Source organism: Xyrauchen texanus, chromosome 31 (assembly GCF_025860055.1).
Source record: "Xyrauchen texanus isolate HMW12.3.18 chromosome 31, RBS_HiC_50CHRs, whole genome shotgun sequence".
Lineage (NCBI taxonomy): Eukaryota > Metazoa > Chordata > Actinopteri > Cypriniformes > Catostomidae > Xyrauchen > Xyrauchen texanus.
Window position 1 is genome coordinate 20,973,049 of NC_068306.1, and position 17,442 is coordinate 20,990,490.

The 17,442-nt window shown below is 36.6% G+C and overlaps 3 protein-coding genes across 5 annotated transcripts in view; 2 read left to right on the forward strand and 1 right to left on the reverse strand.

Annotated features, from left to right (window-relative positions):
* Nucleotides 1-571: 571 nt before the first annotated feature.
* LOC127624646 (oocyte-specific histone RNA stem-loop-binding protein 2-like) lies at nt 572-13,546 on the forward strand. Of its 3 annotated transcripts, XM_052099459.1 has the most exons (9): nt 572-700; nt 3,640-3,811; nt 11,432-11,554; nt 11,655-11,738; nt 11,944-12,027; nt 12,154-12,300; nt 12,430-12,597; nt 12,672-12,828; nt 12,918-13,546. In XM_052099459.1, exons 2-9 carry the CDS (start codon nt 3,804-3,806, stop codon nt 13,092-13,094), a joined length of 948 nt encoding a protein of 315 aa, XP_051955419.1. In that variant the 5' UTR covers nt 572-700; nt 3,640-3,803; the 3' UTR covers nt 13,095-13,546. The 3 variants fall into 3 exon arrangements, with proteins under 3 accessions (XP_051955419.1, XP_051955420.1, XP_051955418.1); XM_052099460.1 differs by lacking the exon at nt 572-700 and having other exon boundaries at nt 3,607-3,811; XM_052099458.1 differs by lacking the exons at nt 572-700; nt 3,640-3,811 and adding an exon at nt 11,257-11,309.
* On the reverse strand, nt 5,568-10,448 carry LOC127624649 (zinc finger matrin-type protein 2-like). The gene is made up of 6 exons (XM_052099462.1): nt 10,419-10,448; nt 7,789-7,879; nt 7,369-7,492; nt 7,154-7,227; nt 6,925-7,070; nt 5,568-6,618 (listed from the first exon to the last, which is right to left on the reverse strand). Exons 1-6 carry the CDS (start codon nt 10,434-10,436, stop codon nt 6,475-6,477), a joined length of 597 nt encoding a protein of 198 aa, XP_051955422.1. The 5' UTR covers nt 10,437-10,448; the 3' UTR covers nt 5,568-6,474.
* A 2,354-nt stretch (nt 13,547-15,900) lies between the features above and the next one.
* Nucleotides 15,901-17,442, forward strand: part of LOC127624644 (protein FAM53C-like) — a 29,132-nt gene continuing 27,590 nt past the window's right edge. The window contains exon 1 of the mRNA XM_052099456.1: nt 15,901-16,311. The gene's annotated coding sequence lies outside the window, so the exon portion shown is untranslated. The remainder of the gene's footprint in view (nt 16,312-17,442) is intronic.

The following is a 17,442-nucleotide window of genomic DNA, read 5'->3' on the forward strand; positions in this document are numbered from 1 at the left end:
ACGCGGATGCAGTCCATCGATCCGTTCCAGTTGCGGTGCGTATACAGCAACCCAGTCTGTATACAGCAGTGCAGCGATCGTTCCGAGTCTAATTTTGCTGTGCTGCACCGCACTGAATTAAAGCGGCAGCGCATTGTTCACATTAAAATAGACATAGATTGACAAGAAACTGTAATAATTTCATCATATACGCATAATTTCAGTTAATGTGTTCTACAGTTACTAAATTAAGGGTCAAGAAAAACAAAAAAGTATGATTATAGTCCCAAAAGTTGCAAAATGCCATCATATATGATTTTTTTACCCTAAAAAAAAGACAGAGTGAACCCAAATGCATCTCATCTTCTCCTTATTAGCAACAGATATAGCGCGATTCTTCTGTCAACAACTCGAACAACATGTAAAACAAAGAATCACAATGATTAAAATTAATTTTCATACGTCTTAAACAATGTCAAAGTTAATGTTTGGATTTAAAATCAAAATGACTTAAACATTTTTTATTTTGTGGCACACAGAAACTGCAGATCAGTAGCGCCCTGCAAACGCAGCATATGTGAAAGCACTATAGCGCGTGCTGCTCCTGTACCGTATACGCACCGCACTGCACACGGAGTATGTGTGAAACGGGCTAAGATTGTAAAACTGTTGAAGGTTCAGGCACGGAAAGGAGGGGGTCAGGAAGCAAGGTACTATTCAGGTAAGACTTTATTTTCTCCTTCAGCACATTATACAGACTCTTTTGTGCTTTTCTCATTAATAAAGGAAACTCAGCAAACATACATTTCTGAATGACACCGAGTCTTAAAACAATCAACACTCAGGAAGCATGCCAGCACTGCTTTGATGTGTCGCTCTCTCCCTCTCTGGCGGTGGTGTAGCCGTTTATATGCCGCTCTCCCCATGCTCACTGGAATAATTTAGCTCAGGTGTAAGCGCCCTTCCGCTTTCTCTCTCTCTTGACGGGCACTCGACCACACCCCCGCTGCCACAAAGATCTAAAAAAAAACTCAGCGGCAAAGCCATCTGGCCACCTGTAAGCAAGGCCTTAATTACCTTACCTAGCTCCTCCAAGGTTATCTCAGAATCAAGAGACTTTTTTTGCTCAGCCATCAGTTTAGGAAGTTCTACTGGTTCCACAAAGTTTCTAATATCCTCATCAGTAGACGAAGATGCGGAACTATAAAGATCAAGATAGAATTCATTAAAAGCATTATTAAAAATCAATGGTGGAGGTAAATATTTCACCATCAGCAGATGTCACTGAGAGAATGGTAGAAAAAGACTCTCTCTGCTTTATATATCTAGCCAGAAGTTTTCCTGCTTTGCCCTGAATACCAAAACCGAACCTTCAGCGACAAATTAGTAGCTCTCTGAGGCCATCAGATGACATTCAGACATCTATTTCAGCCTTTAACCTTTGTTGGAATTCAGGATTTTGCAAAAGGGATACATTAAGGCACCAACTACATGATTTCCATTTTTCCATATGTGGCAACACCTCTAAACTCTCCAGGGCATGATCTGAGACTAAAATGATGTGATGTTGTGATCGATCTATCTATCTTAAACATCTATTCTCCAGTAAATCTTATGGACTGATGAAAAAAAAAATTATAGTCCCTACCAGATGTGTTAAAAATAAATCTCCAAATATCTGTTAGACCAAGATTTTTACACTTCCTGTGAAGCGTCAATGTTGCTCTAGGTTGCTTACACACTTTTGCTTCACTAAGATCAAGGACTGAGACCATCAAAATATTAATAAAAATATAAATAAGTCTCCTCCTCACATTATATCATGAGGGGTACCAAGGGTATGCAATATCCTTTCAAGATCTATACAAAAGCCCTGATCATCAATGTTAGGCACGTAAACATTATCCAAAATAAGACTTTGCCCCTGAATTTCTTCTAAAACTGTGTAATGACTCTTCCAAATGTATCTTTAATCTGTTTGAGACATTTGAATTGCAGATACTTACTTATCATTGTAATGACTACCCTGCTCTTATTTGAGCCAGCACTAAAGAAAACATGTCCACCCCATATTTTCCCAAAATTTTCAGCTTCCTGCAGGGAAAGATGCATTTCTTGAAGAAACACTATATCATATTTCTTACGCTTAAGAAGAAAAATAACCTTATTTCTTTTTATGGGGGTGCCCCAACCCATTCACATTCCACGTGGAGAGAGACAATCCACTCATATTAACTTTTGACATTTTGACTTTTTAGAAAAAGATTGTGTCAAAAACAAAATGATAAAGACCACATTCCAACATTAGTGCAACAGTCAAACCACAAACTTCTCCCCGAACCGGAAAAAAAGAAAAAAGAATTTTTTCCTTGCGCACGACAGAGCCAAATGTTGTCCATCCCCCTCAAACTCAAACAGTCCATGTACACGTTCGAGAGTCCCCATTACAACTTTGCCATCGGATTACTCAAGTCCGGTGTTTCTATACAAATTTTGTGAGATAGAATTACACACCAAAATACAATCTATAGTACAAACTCCAGCCAATAGGCAGAATAAATACAAAGAACTAGTAGGTTCATCCACATAACTGTCCTGAAGGTGTGTTCCTCCACAAAACAAACTCCAGCCACTAGGCGGAAGCAGCAAAAAAAAAAAAAAAAAAGTGCTCAGTTTCATTGGACAGTCAAGTGAATATTCAGTGAGTCGGTCCACTTGGCTGCAATGTGAGTACCACAAAATAACTCTATTGACTTTATGAAGGACATCACTTGCTGGGGACATGTGAATGTTTTACGGCCATAATTGGCATCTATTCTCAGTTTGGCCAGGAACATCAGTGCAATCTTCCGTTGATGTAAGAGTTTCTTGCATTCCTTGAATTGATCATGTTTCTCTCTTGTCGAATTAGAAAAGTCTGGGAACAAGTATGCTGTGGTTCTTCCAAGAAAGAGTTCCTTTATTACTCGCCTTGCGTAACACGAGATCTTTATCAGATGATCTTAGAAATTTGGCCAGAATTGATCGGCCTGTTTCCCTCAGCGGATATCCGTGCCAGAACCCTGTGAGCTTGCTTGATTTCCAGCTTATGGCCTGTTATGTTAAGCAGACTCAGAAAGAGCCTGTCCAGGTATTTCACCATATCCTGCCCCTCTTTGGCCTCAGGAATTCCAACAATATGCATGTTATTCTGCCGGCTACGGTTCTCAAAGTCCTCCAACTTCACCCAGACACGCTCAAATTCCACCTTGGTCACTAGTGGATTAGCAGATAATTCCCTCTCAGATCCACCACTCTTGTAAACACCTCAGTGAATTTTGTCTCCATGGCAGTGATCAATCGGCGTATTACAGCAAAATCCTCCAAGTCAGATACGACCTACGTCTGCATTGCTGACATGTTCAAAATTTCTCGACGAATTTTCCGCATTTCTCAGACATCAAAATTAGGAACTTTAGTACCCTTTAGAAACCTACTGTTAGACTATAAGGAAGGGCTTTCCACAGCCGTGGCCAAAAGTATTGACAGTGACATACATTTTGTTTTTGCAAATTCCTGCAGAATTTCAGTCTGTCCTTGATGTTTTTCTTTGAGAGAAGTGGCTTCTTTGCTGCCTTTCTTGACACCAGTCCATAAGTCTTTGTCTCATTGTGTATGCAGATGCACTCACACCAAGCTGCTGCCAATATTTTGCAAGCTCTGCACTGGTGGTCACACGATTCCATAGCTGACTCCTCAGGAGACAGTCGTGGCACCTGCTGGACACTCTGGGCCATCCTGAAGCCTTCTTTACTGCAGCTGAACCTCTCTCCTTGAAGATCTTGATGATCCGGTAAATGGTTCTTTCAGGTGCCATATTCTTTGCGGCAATGTCCTTGCATGTGAGGCCATTTTGATGCAAAGCAATGATGGCTGCACATCTTTATTTAGAGGTAACCATTGCTAACAACAACACAATGACTGGAAGCATTTCCACTAGCAATCAGTCTGCTCTTATAATCCAATCATAATGATAGAGTGATTACACCTGACTAGTACTCGTTCACACTTTCCCAGGTGTTGCTAATATGAGTCGTGAAATGATGTTAGCTGGTCATTTTGTGCCAGGGCCAAAGAACTGTGAAATTTGGGTTTTTGTGATAAAAAGTTTTTTTTGGTCAATTAAGCTTTTTGCAATGCTTTGAAATGCATCTGATCACTCTGCACAATAATCTAGAAACAATGTGAATCAACACCATAACAACTGAAGCAGAAAACTTTGTGAAACACAAAATGTATGTCACTGACCACAGCTGTAGACACTACATTCCATCAAATAATTTCACTGTTTCTAATTTAAATACATTTTATTTAATTAAATTGACTTGTGACTGATGCTTATGATTCTTTCTATTCTCATTTCTTAATGGGTACACATTTGCCTTAGATCACAACGCATTGTCTGGTGCTCACTTTTTCCTTATTTTAGGTGACACCGGCATTAAACACTACCAGTCAAAAGTTTTGAAATACTTGACTGAAATGTTTTGTAGACAAAAAAAAAAAAAAAAAAAAAAAATTGTGCCACCATATTCATTTATTTCATTTTAAGACTAACATTTAATAATAATAAAAAAAAAATTTAATTGATAACTTGTACCAAATAGTAACGAAAAGCAGCCAATAAGTGCCCAACATAGATGGGAACTCCTTCAATACTGTTTAAAAAGCATCGCAGGGTGATACCTCAAGAAGTTGGTTGAGAAAATGTCAAGAGTACATTTCTAAAAATTCTAGGCAAAGGGTGACTATTTTGAAGATGCTAAAATATAACACAGTTTTGATTTGTGTTTTGTTTAGTCACAACATAATTCACATAGTTCCATATGTTATTCCATAGTTTTGACAATTATATTATTCTAAAACGTGTAGAAAAAAAACCCATTATAGGATTTCAAAACATTTAAATTTCCTCTATGCACAATGTGTGGTGACAATATGGTATTTGAAGGCAAATTAAAAAGCAGAACCCTCTGGCCGTCTATCATCTTGTCTCCGTGAAGAAACCTGTAAAGTATCACAGAGATCGTTGTGCTGTTTGAACAGCAGAACCCCAGAAGGCCATGCTAACACTAATGTCTTCTTTTAAAAACACATTGATTTTGCTATGTTTGCGTCTCTCATCCGCAGAACAGTGTTTTCCTCCACAAAAGACTTTTGAAAATGCTATGCATACAAGCATATATATAGCATATAAACGCAAACAGAATTCTTAAAATTAAAAGGATTTGTGTGGACGTGGTCTTAGAACATATTTTGCCTATCTTTGGCTACATCCCCACTAATTTGTTATCATTTGAAAACTCAGTTTTCAGTTTTGTAAAGTCATCATTCTTAAAAGTAATAGAAAGTGTTTTTAGAAAGGCTGTTTTTGGTGGAGGAAAACACTGTTGTAGTATGAGAGGTGTAAATGTAGAAAAATCTATACGCATTAGTGGCCTTTAAATATGTACTATGTTGTCACTTGGACTTTTTTCACTGACAACGATTATAAGAGAAATTTATTTAAAATTAAAGATGCTATCTTTAAAAGGTAATTCACACTGGCCCCGACACATGGATATATACACTAACAGACAGTTGTTGGGTTTTTATGGATCAAATCAGCCAAGTTTAGAATGTCTGGAATTCTGGAAACCCTTATTCCAAAAATTAGCATGAGTGTGTAGAATACATATTTGATTATGTTACATGTAATTCATTAGAATTATTTAACCACAGACTGATGATACAAATGTTTGGGGCTGAACAATGTGGCTAACAGTTTAAATATTTAATACAGTTTTGATTTGACCAATGCTAAATATAATTTTGGCAATTGTTTGTCAAAGGTTTTGGGAAACAACAGCACCATCAGGTGGTTATTTAGGATTTAAAAAAAATCTAATCTTTCTAGTTTATATTGTTTTGTACTGGAAATACACTTAATATTGGGAGAAACTCTGAAAAGGTTGTTACACAAAGCTTTAATGTAAAATAAACTCAAAATAATTCAATCCATACAATTATAAAAAAAAAAAAAAAGTTTTGTCCTATTCTCCAGATCTGCCACTGAATAGATGTATTCAGATCTTGTCTTCCAAAAATGTTGCATTGCTTTAGTGTTTCCTGTTCCATTCTTCATAAGGGGTAATAGGTTTACTTCAGTCTTAACTCACAAAAGATTAAATGCGTTATGCAGGCTTATTTACAACAATTACCTTATAACAACCTAATTATAATCAAGAGTGAACGCTGCTTTTTTCCTGACATTCTATTATCAAGGGTCAAAAAATGGATTTGCCAACTAGAGTTTTACTACACTAGCTGAAAGAGGAGTATTTAACAATAGTATTTAACAAGCTGTATGGTCAAAGAATAGTAAACGTTCTTGCACATGACATGGGACCTGGTGTTCAGGGATACCAATACAGATGAGGCATTGGTAAACAAAAGCATTGGTGAAAGAGAAATTGATCAGTGGCCTTTTTTGGAAGATCCAAACCCAGAGAATCCCATAACAGCAGCCATTTCATCCTCATCTTCAAAGTTGAGCTCTTCTTCTGCCTTTCTTTTCTTTTCCTTCTGCTTCTCTTTTCTGTAGGCTTTTGCTTTCTCCTCCTTTACAACAGAACACATCAGGACAACATGCTATAAATAAAACTAAAATAAATAATAAGTAAAATACAATTATCTTCAGACAAACTGTCAGTATTGAAGAACAAAGTGAAATTTTTAATATTTTTGTTTTGTCAAATAAGTTATTATTACCTATATGACAAGTGCATTGGACAAAAGAAACAGAAATTAAACAACATACAGGATTTTTTTGATTGTTTGTTATTATGATTAATTGGCTTTCATTACACATAGTGTTTGCCCATTAACTCAGTAAATGTGCAAATGAACCTAAATTCCAGCACTGACCTCCTCTCGTAACTCCTTTATTCGTTCCTCAAAATCGTACTCCTTCTGCTTTTCCTCCATCTTTTTCTTGTTTACTTCAAAACGATTTTTTACTTGGTCCAATGAAGAGCGCTCTACTCGCATGGACATTCCCAGGTTTCTCTGATCTGTTTAAGGGGGAAAAGTGAAAATCTGGTCATATTTACTCCTAAACTACTCCAAAGATAAGAATAAAGTTTTTGTTTCTTACGTTTTTTGCCATTGATATGATCCAAAAAGTTTATGGAATCTTTTACCACACAATCACAGACATTGCAGTAGTATCTGAATGAAAATAAGTTAAGAGGTAAATTAGGAAGACTGACACAATTATTACAGTAACAAATAGCAGTACACCCTGAAATAAACATACATAAAGCAAACACAACACTGAATGTTTGTGAATAATGATAAGTAGATGCTCACCCCCCCATCTCAGCCTGGGGTGTGGTCTTTGTGATGACAATAGTTTTCCCCAGTTTTGACTCCAGATCCACTTTATAATCTCTGTGGCGGAGGAGCTCCCGCTTGACAGGAGGCACAGGCTTGCCTTGAGAGTAGGACAGAGAAATGCATGGATTACAAGGAAAATTGTAATTATGCCTACTTCCATAAACAATTTTAATGCCATTTATTTGAACAACATAAAGACATTCTAATCAAAAGAATTTATTGCAATTCATCAGTCTGAGGTGGAAAATAAACCCATTCATTTGAATTCATACAGTACTTACAGCAATATTTGATTAAATATATCACTTCATTAATCTGGTCATTTTCTAAATCAAATGCACCAAAAACACCAAACAAAGCAGCAGTAAAAGATTACAACAATTGTTTGCATACCATCTTTTTTCTCTCTCTCCTCCGTAAGGCGTTTATCAGCCAGCTGTTCATATTCATCTTTGTCCCATTTGCGCCGAAAATCATTCTTAGACTACAAAAGCAAGCAGACATTATACAAGTAATTTTTTACATTCTGTACACAATTGCAATTATGACTCCAGCAATTTAGAAAATGTCTTCCTCCTTACCCTCATTGTAAATAATATAATAATTTACTGCTTTAAAAAAAAGCAAACTGGATCTAACTGGGCCAAAGAGAGAATTAGGCAGCCCAGATACACAACAACTAAAAAATATGTACATCAGAGTCTCTAGTCTGAGAAACAGACTCTTCACAGGTCCTAAACTGGCATTGTCAATGACCAGTACATGCCAAACACCAGTTTGATCTGCAACAGTGAAGACTCTGGTATGTTGGCATTTTAGTGAGAGTTTCAAAGACAAACCCACGTCTGAAACTGGCAAATGAAAAGAAACAAGGCAAAGGGTAGAATGCGCTAACGAGCTTAAAGTCTGGATGGTAAATTAAATGTTTGAGGTTTTGAGTTGTTGTTAGAAGAGTCTGATTATAATGTCCATGACATGTCCTTTAAACCAATTAAGACCACGTCTTTGGGAAGCGCTTCAGAAAACGGGATGAAAATTCACCTGAATATCTTAAAGTAAATTGACAGCAAGAAGGCCTAAGATGTCATTAATGCAAGTGGAGTATTCTTGGATGAATATAGTGTTTGAAAATACAGCATTTATTTAAAAAGAAATAGAAATTTGAAATAAATCAATTTCAAACATCCTTGGTGAAGAACATTCATTCATCATTTTCTTTCAAAAACATAAAAAAAACAAACATGGTAATTTCAAACTTCTAAATTGACTGCTGGCTGTATATTTACTGTACTTAATTACTGTAAAGCAGTTCAATGGAAAGGAGGTGGCGAGAACCGGCTTGACAATATAAATAATATTTTTAATAAAGAAATAAAACCAAAAGACACAAACACACTCGTAGGATGGACAGCTGCCCGTAAACGTTCTCTCTCTGTCGCATCACCGTCCGTGGTCAGCCGTTATCCCTCTCGGAGGCTTGATTAGCCTGATAAGGGTGTGTGACAGGCCCCACCCTGTCACAATTACTTAGGCTCCATATCTAATTTACACATTTATATTAACATATACATTGCTACATACACAAATTTTATTTTGCACATTCCATAATATACCTTGCCTTCTACATTGGCTACCTGTAAAATTTCATATTAATTAAAAAATCCTGTTAACTACATGTAGCTGTGTGATGATGACTAATAGCAGCCTGTGCCAGCCAAACATCACTTCAGTCTATTACGATGGACTTCAGAGGATGAACTGATTCCAACTCCAACCAGAATACATGGGATAATTAATTTGCCATTGCCTGAACCTTGGATTTAGGATAGACCTCACCGAAATTACGGGCTGGTTGAATTGCGATGCACCTCACTGATCTCTGCCTCCATCACCTCGATCTAATGATGGACTACATAGACTACATAGAATTAATTGCCAACAAAACCCTTCATCAGAAAATTAACAAGGACAATTGCATCTATGTGAACTTCTGCAGTTAATCCAGGATGGATTTCAAAGACATAAGTCATTAATCTTACAGTTCATACAAAATCTTTGTTTCATCACTGACTCTTAACACTTACTCAGATTAATAATTTTAAACCATGACTTGCACTATACATAACATTGGCATTATATTCATGATGTTAGCCAGAGGGAACTGGCCCCAAAAGTGAGCCTGGTTTCCCCTAGGTTATTTTTCTCCATTAACCAACATCTTATGGTGTTTTGTTTTTCTTGCCACAGTTGCCTTCGGCTTGCTCACTGGGTTTCTAAATACAATTATTATCTAATTACTTATTTGTAACCCAATTCACAATCGTAATTTATCAAACTACACAATGATGACCTAAGACTTTATAGATATTAGTTTCATTTTCTGTTAATGCCTGATCTTCTGTAAAGCTGCTTTGAAACTATCCGTGTTGTGAAAAACGCTATACAAATAAAAATGACTTGACTATTACAATGATCATCTGCACTATACTAACATTTTGTATCCCATTTATCAATTGCACTACCATTCTTACCTCGTTTGCACTTTACCATAATTTATTTATATGCGTGTGTATCCAGCTATATATTACTGTTTACACTTCTGGTAAGACGCTAACTGTATTTCCTTCAGTCTGTACGTGCACACCGAGTCTCGACAGTGACAATAAAGTTGAATCGGATCACTGCTGCTGAAACTAACATATCCTGTACACAAAATCGAACATGAATAAAACATCTGTGATCATGTCGACACTTTAGCAAGACTGTCGGCCAGCTAGATTCCCAAATGTCTCCTAATTCAAAGATATCTGGGGGGTTTTCTAGAATATAACAAGCTACCGTCACAACCTCATTTAGCTTTGTCCTTCCACCTACTACAAAAGTATTTAAAAAAATATTGTTCTCCACTTCCAAGACAATAAAGTAGGAAGAGACTGTGTTCGTTGGCGATGTTCAATAACGCGGAATGATTAAAAAACTATAAACCAAAAATTAATCAAAACCACACTTGGCAATTTTCTTACCCCACTGCCTGATGCCATTTTGCTACCGTGCTGCCGTAAAGTGTTCGTGGCTGTCGTATACGTGTCGAAACGGCACAGGATGCCTTTTTTAAAAAAAAATGTTTTATTATTATTACAAATTATACATCACAAAAACAGGGAGCATTCAACAACGTAAGACACAGAACAAACTTAAAGAACAAGGACAAAGAGCAAGATTCAAGACCGAATATGATATATATATAGATTCATATACATATATGCATATACACATACATACATAAACATACATATATACATATATAAAACACAAAACAAGGATGTACTAAAACAACAAATACTTTGTTGTTAGCATAGCAAAACATAAAGCTTCAATCTTTCTATTTTCTTTTTTAAAATATTTGAAGCTCTGGAATGATTTCACAAAATCACATAAAAATAAATTAACAGTAGGCCTATGCCTTATTCACTGTACAAATCTCCCTGTTTAATTCAGAAATTAATGTCAGACACGCATTTTATCCCCAAAACTCTCAGTTAATAGTGTTTTATATTTTATTATTTAATATGATAAGAACTGCTGAGGAGGAATTAAGCCATAGAGGATAATGGAAACCATAAAACCATTTTTGGTTAATAACTTGAATTTAATCGATAATACTTGCACTTTAGACACTTTCACGTTTATAACATAGCGCAGTTGTTTCTGTTCACACGAAAGCGTTAATAATGTATTTTATTTTATTTTTTGATGATTGGCGGTATTTTACCTTCCTCAATCGCACAGCCCCGCCCCCGTGACACCTGTCGCTGATAAAAAGCTTTGTGAAACGCAGCGCGTTGTGTGGCTGTAGCCAAATTCAGCATGTCAACTCGGACAGAAACCCTTCTTCAAAGCCCCTTAAAGTCGCGGTGTGTGTATATTTATTTTAATGTTTTTATTGTATTAACATAGGTCCTTATTAAAAAAAAAAAAAAAAACAGTTCTGTCAATTTGGTTACCCATAATGTTATATTATGTCTCTTCATTGTAGAGTTCTGCCTTTTCACCTGTGGCCAACAGACATACCACAAGACTTAAAGCCTAAAACACACTCATGTAGCCCAGAACCTTGGCTTCTTCCAGGCTGCAGTTCAGTGTATGATAGTCTTGTCAGGTAAAGTCAACATCTCTGCAAATTCTGGAACAAAGTTGTGTTTTTATTTTTTAGTTTTTTCGAGATTGCAGATCGATTAAATGTATTGTCTGAACTGCAGATTCCCACCTATCAGCTGCTCTAAAACCTCACAGTCGACCTACCATAATGGAAAAAAAACCTCTGCTTTTCAGAAGCCTCGCAGGTATTTCATTAAACAATTTTTTTTTATGTTGTGAGGGCTGATGAATACAGAGGAGTATTGAAGTTTATACTTTAACATGTAGCTACTATTACAAATCACATGCTACTATTTATTTTAAAGAGCTGAAATATTGTGTTACAACATTAATGTATCTTTTCACCATTTAAAATTTTCTTTTTTTTTTTTTTATCCGTTTTCTGTTCAGGTCCTCCATTCTTGAGAGGTGTATCCTAAAGATGTCTACAGCTAGTGTTGCTGTTGGAACGGAGGATGTAGATGGAATCAAGAGGTCTGGTGTATGGCTTTTAAAAGTAGATCAAACATTTAGAGTTTAGTTAACCTGCTGAAATCAACTAGCTCAACAATGACTTGTGTCAGGTGATTTGTAAACCATGAAAGGAACTTGTTTTTGTAGGTCACCTTCAGGGCGACAGTGGTGCTCCCACAATGTTGACCAAGCACAATTTGAAACTAATGAGGCAGTTTTGAAGCGCAGACAAAAACAGATTCAGTATGGAAAGAACACCTGTGGCTACCAAAACTATGTGCAGCAGGTTCCAAAGTGAGAACTAGGAAGTGGACTTCTAACTTGCTCTTTTTCTGACAGTGTTTGACAATGTTTTGAATTGTTGTATTAAGTTGTGTAGGTAAGCATTATGGGTATTTTGAAGCTTGTCATTTAACCCTTTAGGCCCCTGCGCATCTCTGGGGTTCACCCATCCACTCCCAACAAATACCGCAAATATAGCCGTAGATCTTGGGATATGCAAGTCAGGCTTTGGCGTAGAGCACTTCACGCATGGGATCCACCATCTGCTTCACAGAAAGACATTGAAGGACAAGACCCAATTGATCAACTGTAAGTCATCCAAAAAAAATAAATAAATAATAATAATTTTAAGGACATTTTTAACTCCAATTTATACTCTTTAGCCAGGACCTGCTTGAGAAGATGAATACGGAGTTATGCGAATTTGGAGAAAAAGAGGGAACAAAGTGGGAGATGGCACCAGGCTCTTGTGCTTCCATGATTTCTCAACCTAATGACATATCAACTGATAGTCCTTGGCTGTCTTTTAATGCCTCTCAAGTCAGTAGACCAGTAGTCCATGTCCTTTTTTTTTTTTTTTTGTGAATGTAAATGTTGGATTCAGAGCTAATCTGGCTTATTTCCTCCAGGTTGAGATATCGTACCACCAGAGCCAAACCTCTCAGCTTGGATTGGGCTATACTTTCAGCAGTCATCTAACTGCTCAGGAGAATGTTCTAGGATGGTTGCGATTTCTCCTTGAGACCGACCACAACCTGAACCAGGCACCTTTGCTGCAAGAAGAGCCTTTCTGGAGATTTACATAGTGTCTTGTCAAATGATGTGAATGTCTCTACAGAGCATGTGCAAAACTTTTTTTCTGGCAGTGTTTGATGTTCTAAGAAAGATTACACTTTGATCACCATCTCCTAGATCAGTATGCTGTACACGTATGCATTTCGGCATCAAGGCATCATCTCTAGATAAATGTTAACTATTTCACACTTTCACATACCAGTTAACACTACTTTGTTATTGACTTTCTAATTTTTCACCTGGTGATTTTATTATTTTTTTTATTATTTTTTTTCTCTCTCTCTCTCCCAAAAGCAGTAAAGCACATATTCTGTTCCTGATTGGTTCCATGTTCTTAACACTGTTTCTCCTGTTTGTCACGTCACTGTTTTTCTAAAAACAGACTAAGTTTAGACATTTTTATTTTTATATATATATTTTTTGTGTGGCTCTCTAATATGAATGGAATGCAAAACTAATAAAGATGTGGACCAGCTGTAGTTGACTTGGCATATTTGTGAAGTGACATTTTTTATAACACGTTGCCCTACAGTAGGATGTCGCACCATAGAGAGAATTATGATGCGGGCCTAACAGCACATTGCCATTATACTTGTAATTGTTTAGAAAATTAAGTGGTTTGGAAAGCTGCTTTGATCCATACAAACTCTTTAAAGGTGCACTCAATTCTTTGTTCATGATGTCTTAGACTTAGCCTACTGATACCTAAGGCTGTGGATGCAGCATCAGTAAAACATAATACTGCTGCCATTTTAGAGCATTCAGATTAGCTTGCAGCCATCAAAAAGTGTCCAATAACAGGGTGGTTACTGATATTGAGTGAGTAGGTTTCAGCTGGTTATGTGATCCTTACATTGCAGTACCCTTGAGTGGACCCTCTCCATGTTGAATAAAACCGCGAATAAAATAAGGCTACTAATGTGACTGGAGTCTTCATGTGAATGATCATGATTTTATACCTATGTGTCAAAATTACAATTATTTATTTAGTAAAACTTGGAGGAAAATTACCCCTTTAAATGTACCTTTTTCAAGGTGTCCCTACTGTGATATTGATATTTTCCCACACAGACCGCAGTAAGTTTAATGGCGATTTATAGCAACAATATACTGTAAAAAAATAAAATAAATCCCATTGTTTTTATACACACATAAACTGGCAGCTGTGGTTGCCAGAATAAGTATGTAAAAAAATGTAAACAACTTTACAGAACATCCTGTAAATTTTACATTTTAAATCTGTTGTTTCTATGGTGCGGTACCATTTAATATTAATAAATTATAAAATGTATATTACCCTTTTGAATCTGTAAAAATCTGCTTTTCACTTTCACTTGAAAATAATGTATTTTCAGTCACTGTAGCAATTACAGAAGGGCACATGATTACATGAAGTTCATCAGTAATGGCCCTTCCAGGAGCAATAACCAATAAACATGTAGAGAGAGTGCTCAACATCACTCACACAAACACTAAGCACCATCAGAGTAACATATGTGATATTAAAATTATGTAACAAACATTAACTCATCTACATAAGATATAACACAGAACATCCTGAAATACATAACTGGTATTAAAAAGAAGAAACATCGTTTCCCATAAAATATAATGTAATGAATAACGCAGGTAATTCTGGGAACACCTGGTTACTGTTTAACAGTAATTTACTGTAAAAAGAACATGTACTCTCTTAAAAATTATATATTTTATCATAAATAATCATACTGTTTACATCTAAAAAAAAATTGTTTACAACATTTTCCCGTAAAAATACTTAAATTGTCTTTTTAAACATATTTAAACTATTTTAATGTATATTTTACAGTAACTATTCATTAACCAATTAATTTTTTTATTGTAGCATTTTTAGTCTTTTACCATTAAAATTACAGACATTTTTACAGTGTGATGCTATGAACCTCTTGAAACCTGTAAAAGAAAACTACTTGAGACATGATCCAGACATCTTACATCTCTGAGATGTCTTTTTCAGAGCGTTTCATCTGGAAAGCATTGCATTGTAATTAAAATCTGATAGACATCTTAAAAAGATCAGATTTACAAACATTCTAAATCATAAACATCTCAAAGACAACTGATGAATGGCTAATTTACATCCAAGAGGAAACATCTTATAGACCTATTGCTGATGAGAAAATGTTTCATAAGCAATACCCCCACCCACCCACCCACACACCCACACACATCACTCAGACATCTATTTGATGTGTTTACATCTTGAAGATGTAATTTTTAGATTGTTTGCTCATCTGCAATACGTTTGCTATTAAATGTCAATAAGACATTCAGCAAATGTCTTTGGGACACTTATGATTTAGAATGTTTGTAAATCTGTTCTTTTAAAGATGTTTATCAGATGTTAATTAGAATGTGATGCTTTCTGATGAAAATAACTAAAACAACATCTCGTAGACGGATGTGTGATATACGTCTGGGTGAAACGTGCTATAAGTTGCAGGTAACCTAAGTATTTTTGATCACCATCTGATTCAATACCTCAAATAGCCTGCATGCATTCTACCTCGTGAAATAATTTGGTAGAATAAACCAACTCTTGTACGCTTTTAGAATCTACTATAGTTTATGTCGAATTTTAAAATATACACTACAAAAAAAAAAAAAATCACCTTTTTTTAATACACTTTAAAGCACTACAATTCCCATGATGCTGAGTTTCGTATTATCTCGGGATCGGCTCAGTCCAAAGAGAGTCGAGTGGACTCGCTGAACTTTATAGTTTGACACCTCCAAACTTTCTCTCGTCTATTATTTCCTGCTAAACGTCTATCCACACATTTGCGTACGTACAGTTATAAAATGAGCATGATATAGCCTGTATATATGCCCGGAATGTTTTTTACAAATTCCTCCATAGAAGGGGCGCACTCGATTCTCCCTAGTGGGCGACGTTGAGAAGACAGTCTGTATCGACCAAGCGTGCAATTGCAGACCAATCCGCAGTTTTTCACGCGATCCTTTAAATCTTTTGTATCATTCTTCGCTTATAGTCCAACGTATTATTTTAACGTTATGTTTTGTTTAAGCAGATCAGTCGGAAATGGTATACAGATATATTTCCAGGCCAAGGCAGTTTATTAGACAGCAAGCCGACCTGCTTTAGCTTGTACCGAAACGGACAAATCTCTCGGTCTCGAGCAATATTTCAGGCCTGGGTTTTGATGGACCGCTCACGGCTGAGTCAAGGTAAGCCAGTATCGTCGAAAATCGTCAGTTTATCTTCGTTCATATGTGTTATTACTCGTACATTTAGTAGTTTCGCTGCAGTCAGGCTCATTGTGCATGGCTTAACATCTGACATAGAGATCGGTTAATTGATCACAATTGCGTTTCAGAAACGGGTGTAAACAAATCAGCAGCACATGGCAGGGATGCAGTAATTTGGTTCAGCATACTCGTGGTCAGACTATGCTGGATATGATGGACAATTAATTCAAACCTAATTTCTTTAATGGGCCTGTTTACTGCTCAGCGTTAGCTGTAGTCCTGTCCGCGGTTCCTGATTGGCTCGCCATGAAGACTGTTATTTTTAATAAGAATGAAAATGAGTCGCATTTTATAAAAGCGAAAATACTGATTTGAGAGTTTTAGGTTTTCTTGTGTTATATCCTACTTAAACCGTAAAATCAAATCAAAAGCAAAGACGGAACAACCGGTGCGCAAATGCGAAAATTAAACGCCTTTCTGTTAGCTAATATTGTCCAACGCTTATTTGTTATAGTCTATATTAATTAGCTTGCTTTCAACTTGCAAAAATCAGGTCACAACTAGCCGAATGTGTGTACATACTCTAAATGGCTGAGCCTTGGCTAATGCCCCATGCAAACACAGCTGCTGTAATGTAACCCAGTGGCCTACCCCGACCTTCAAGACAAGGCGACACGCTATTTATTTAATGTTTGTGTCGATGCGATCGTTAAATGTATTTTCTATTGCTGAAAACGGGTTGAACCGAAAACGACGGATGTGTTGTGGTACACGTCACGCTTAATGTGCTTATAACGAAGACGACAGGGAGGTTTATGCTCCCCCTCCCCCTCCATCAGCCGACCACTCAGCGCGTTACCAAGGCAACGGCGGAACCGAACCCGAATCTGCTCGTGACCACTCATGAAACGTCATCACGGTTGGACGTTTCCACACTAGTGCAGTCAACAGCGTTCGATTTAGAACCTTTAGAGTTAATAACGTATAGAGTCTAAACCAAAATAACGTGTTCGCGTTGGACGTGGACAACGACACTACACATATAAATAGGTATTTATCACTATCAGTCATATAAGTGAATGTGGTTTTTAAGGCTTAGTGTGTTAATGA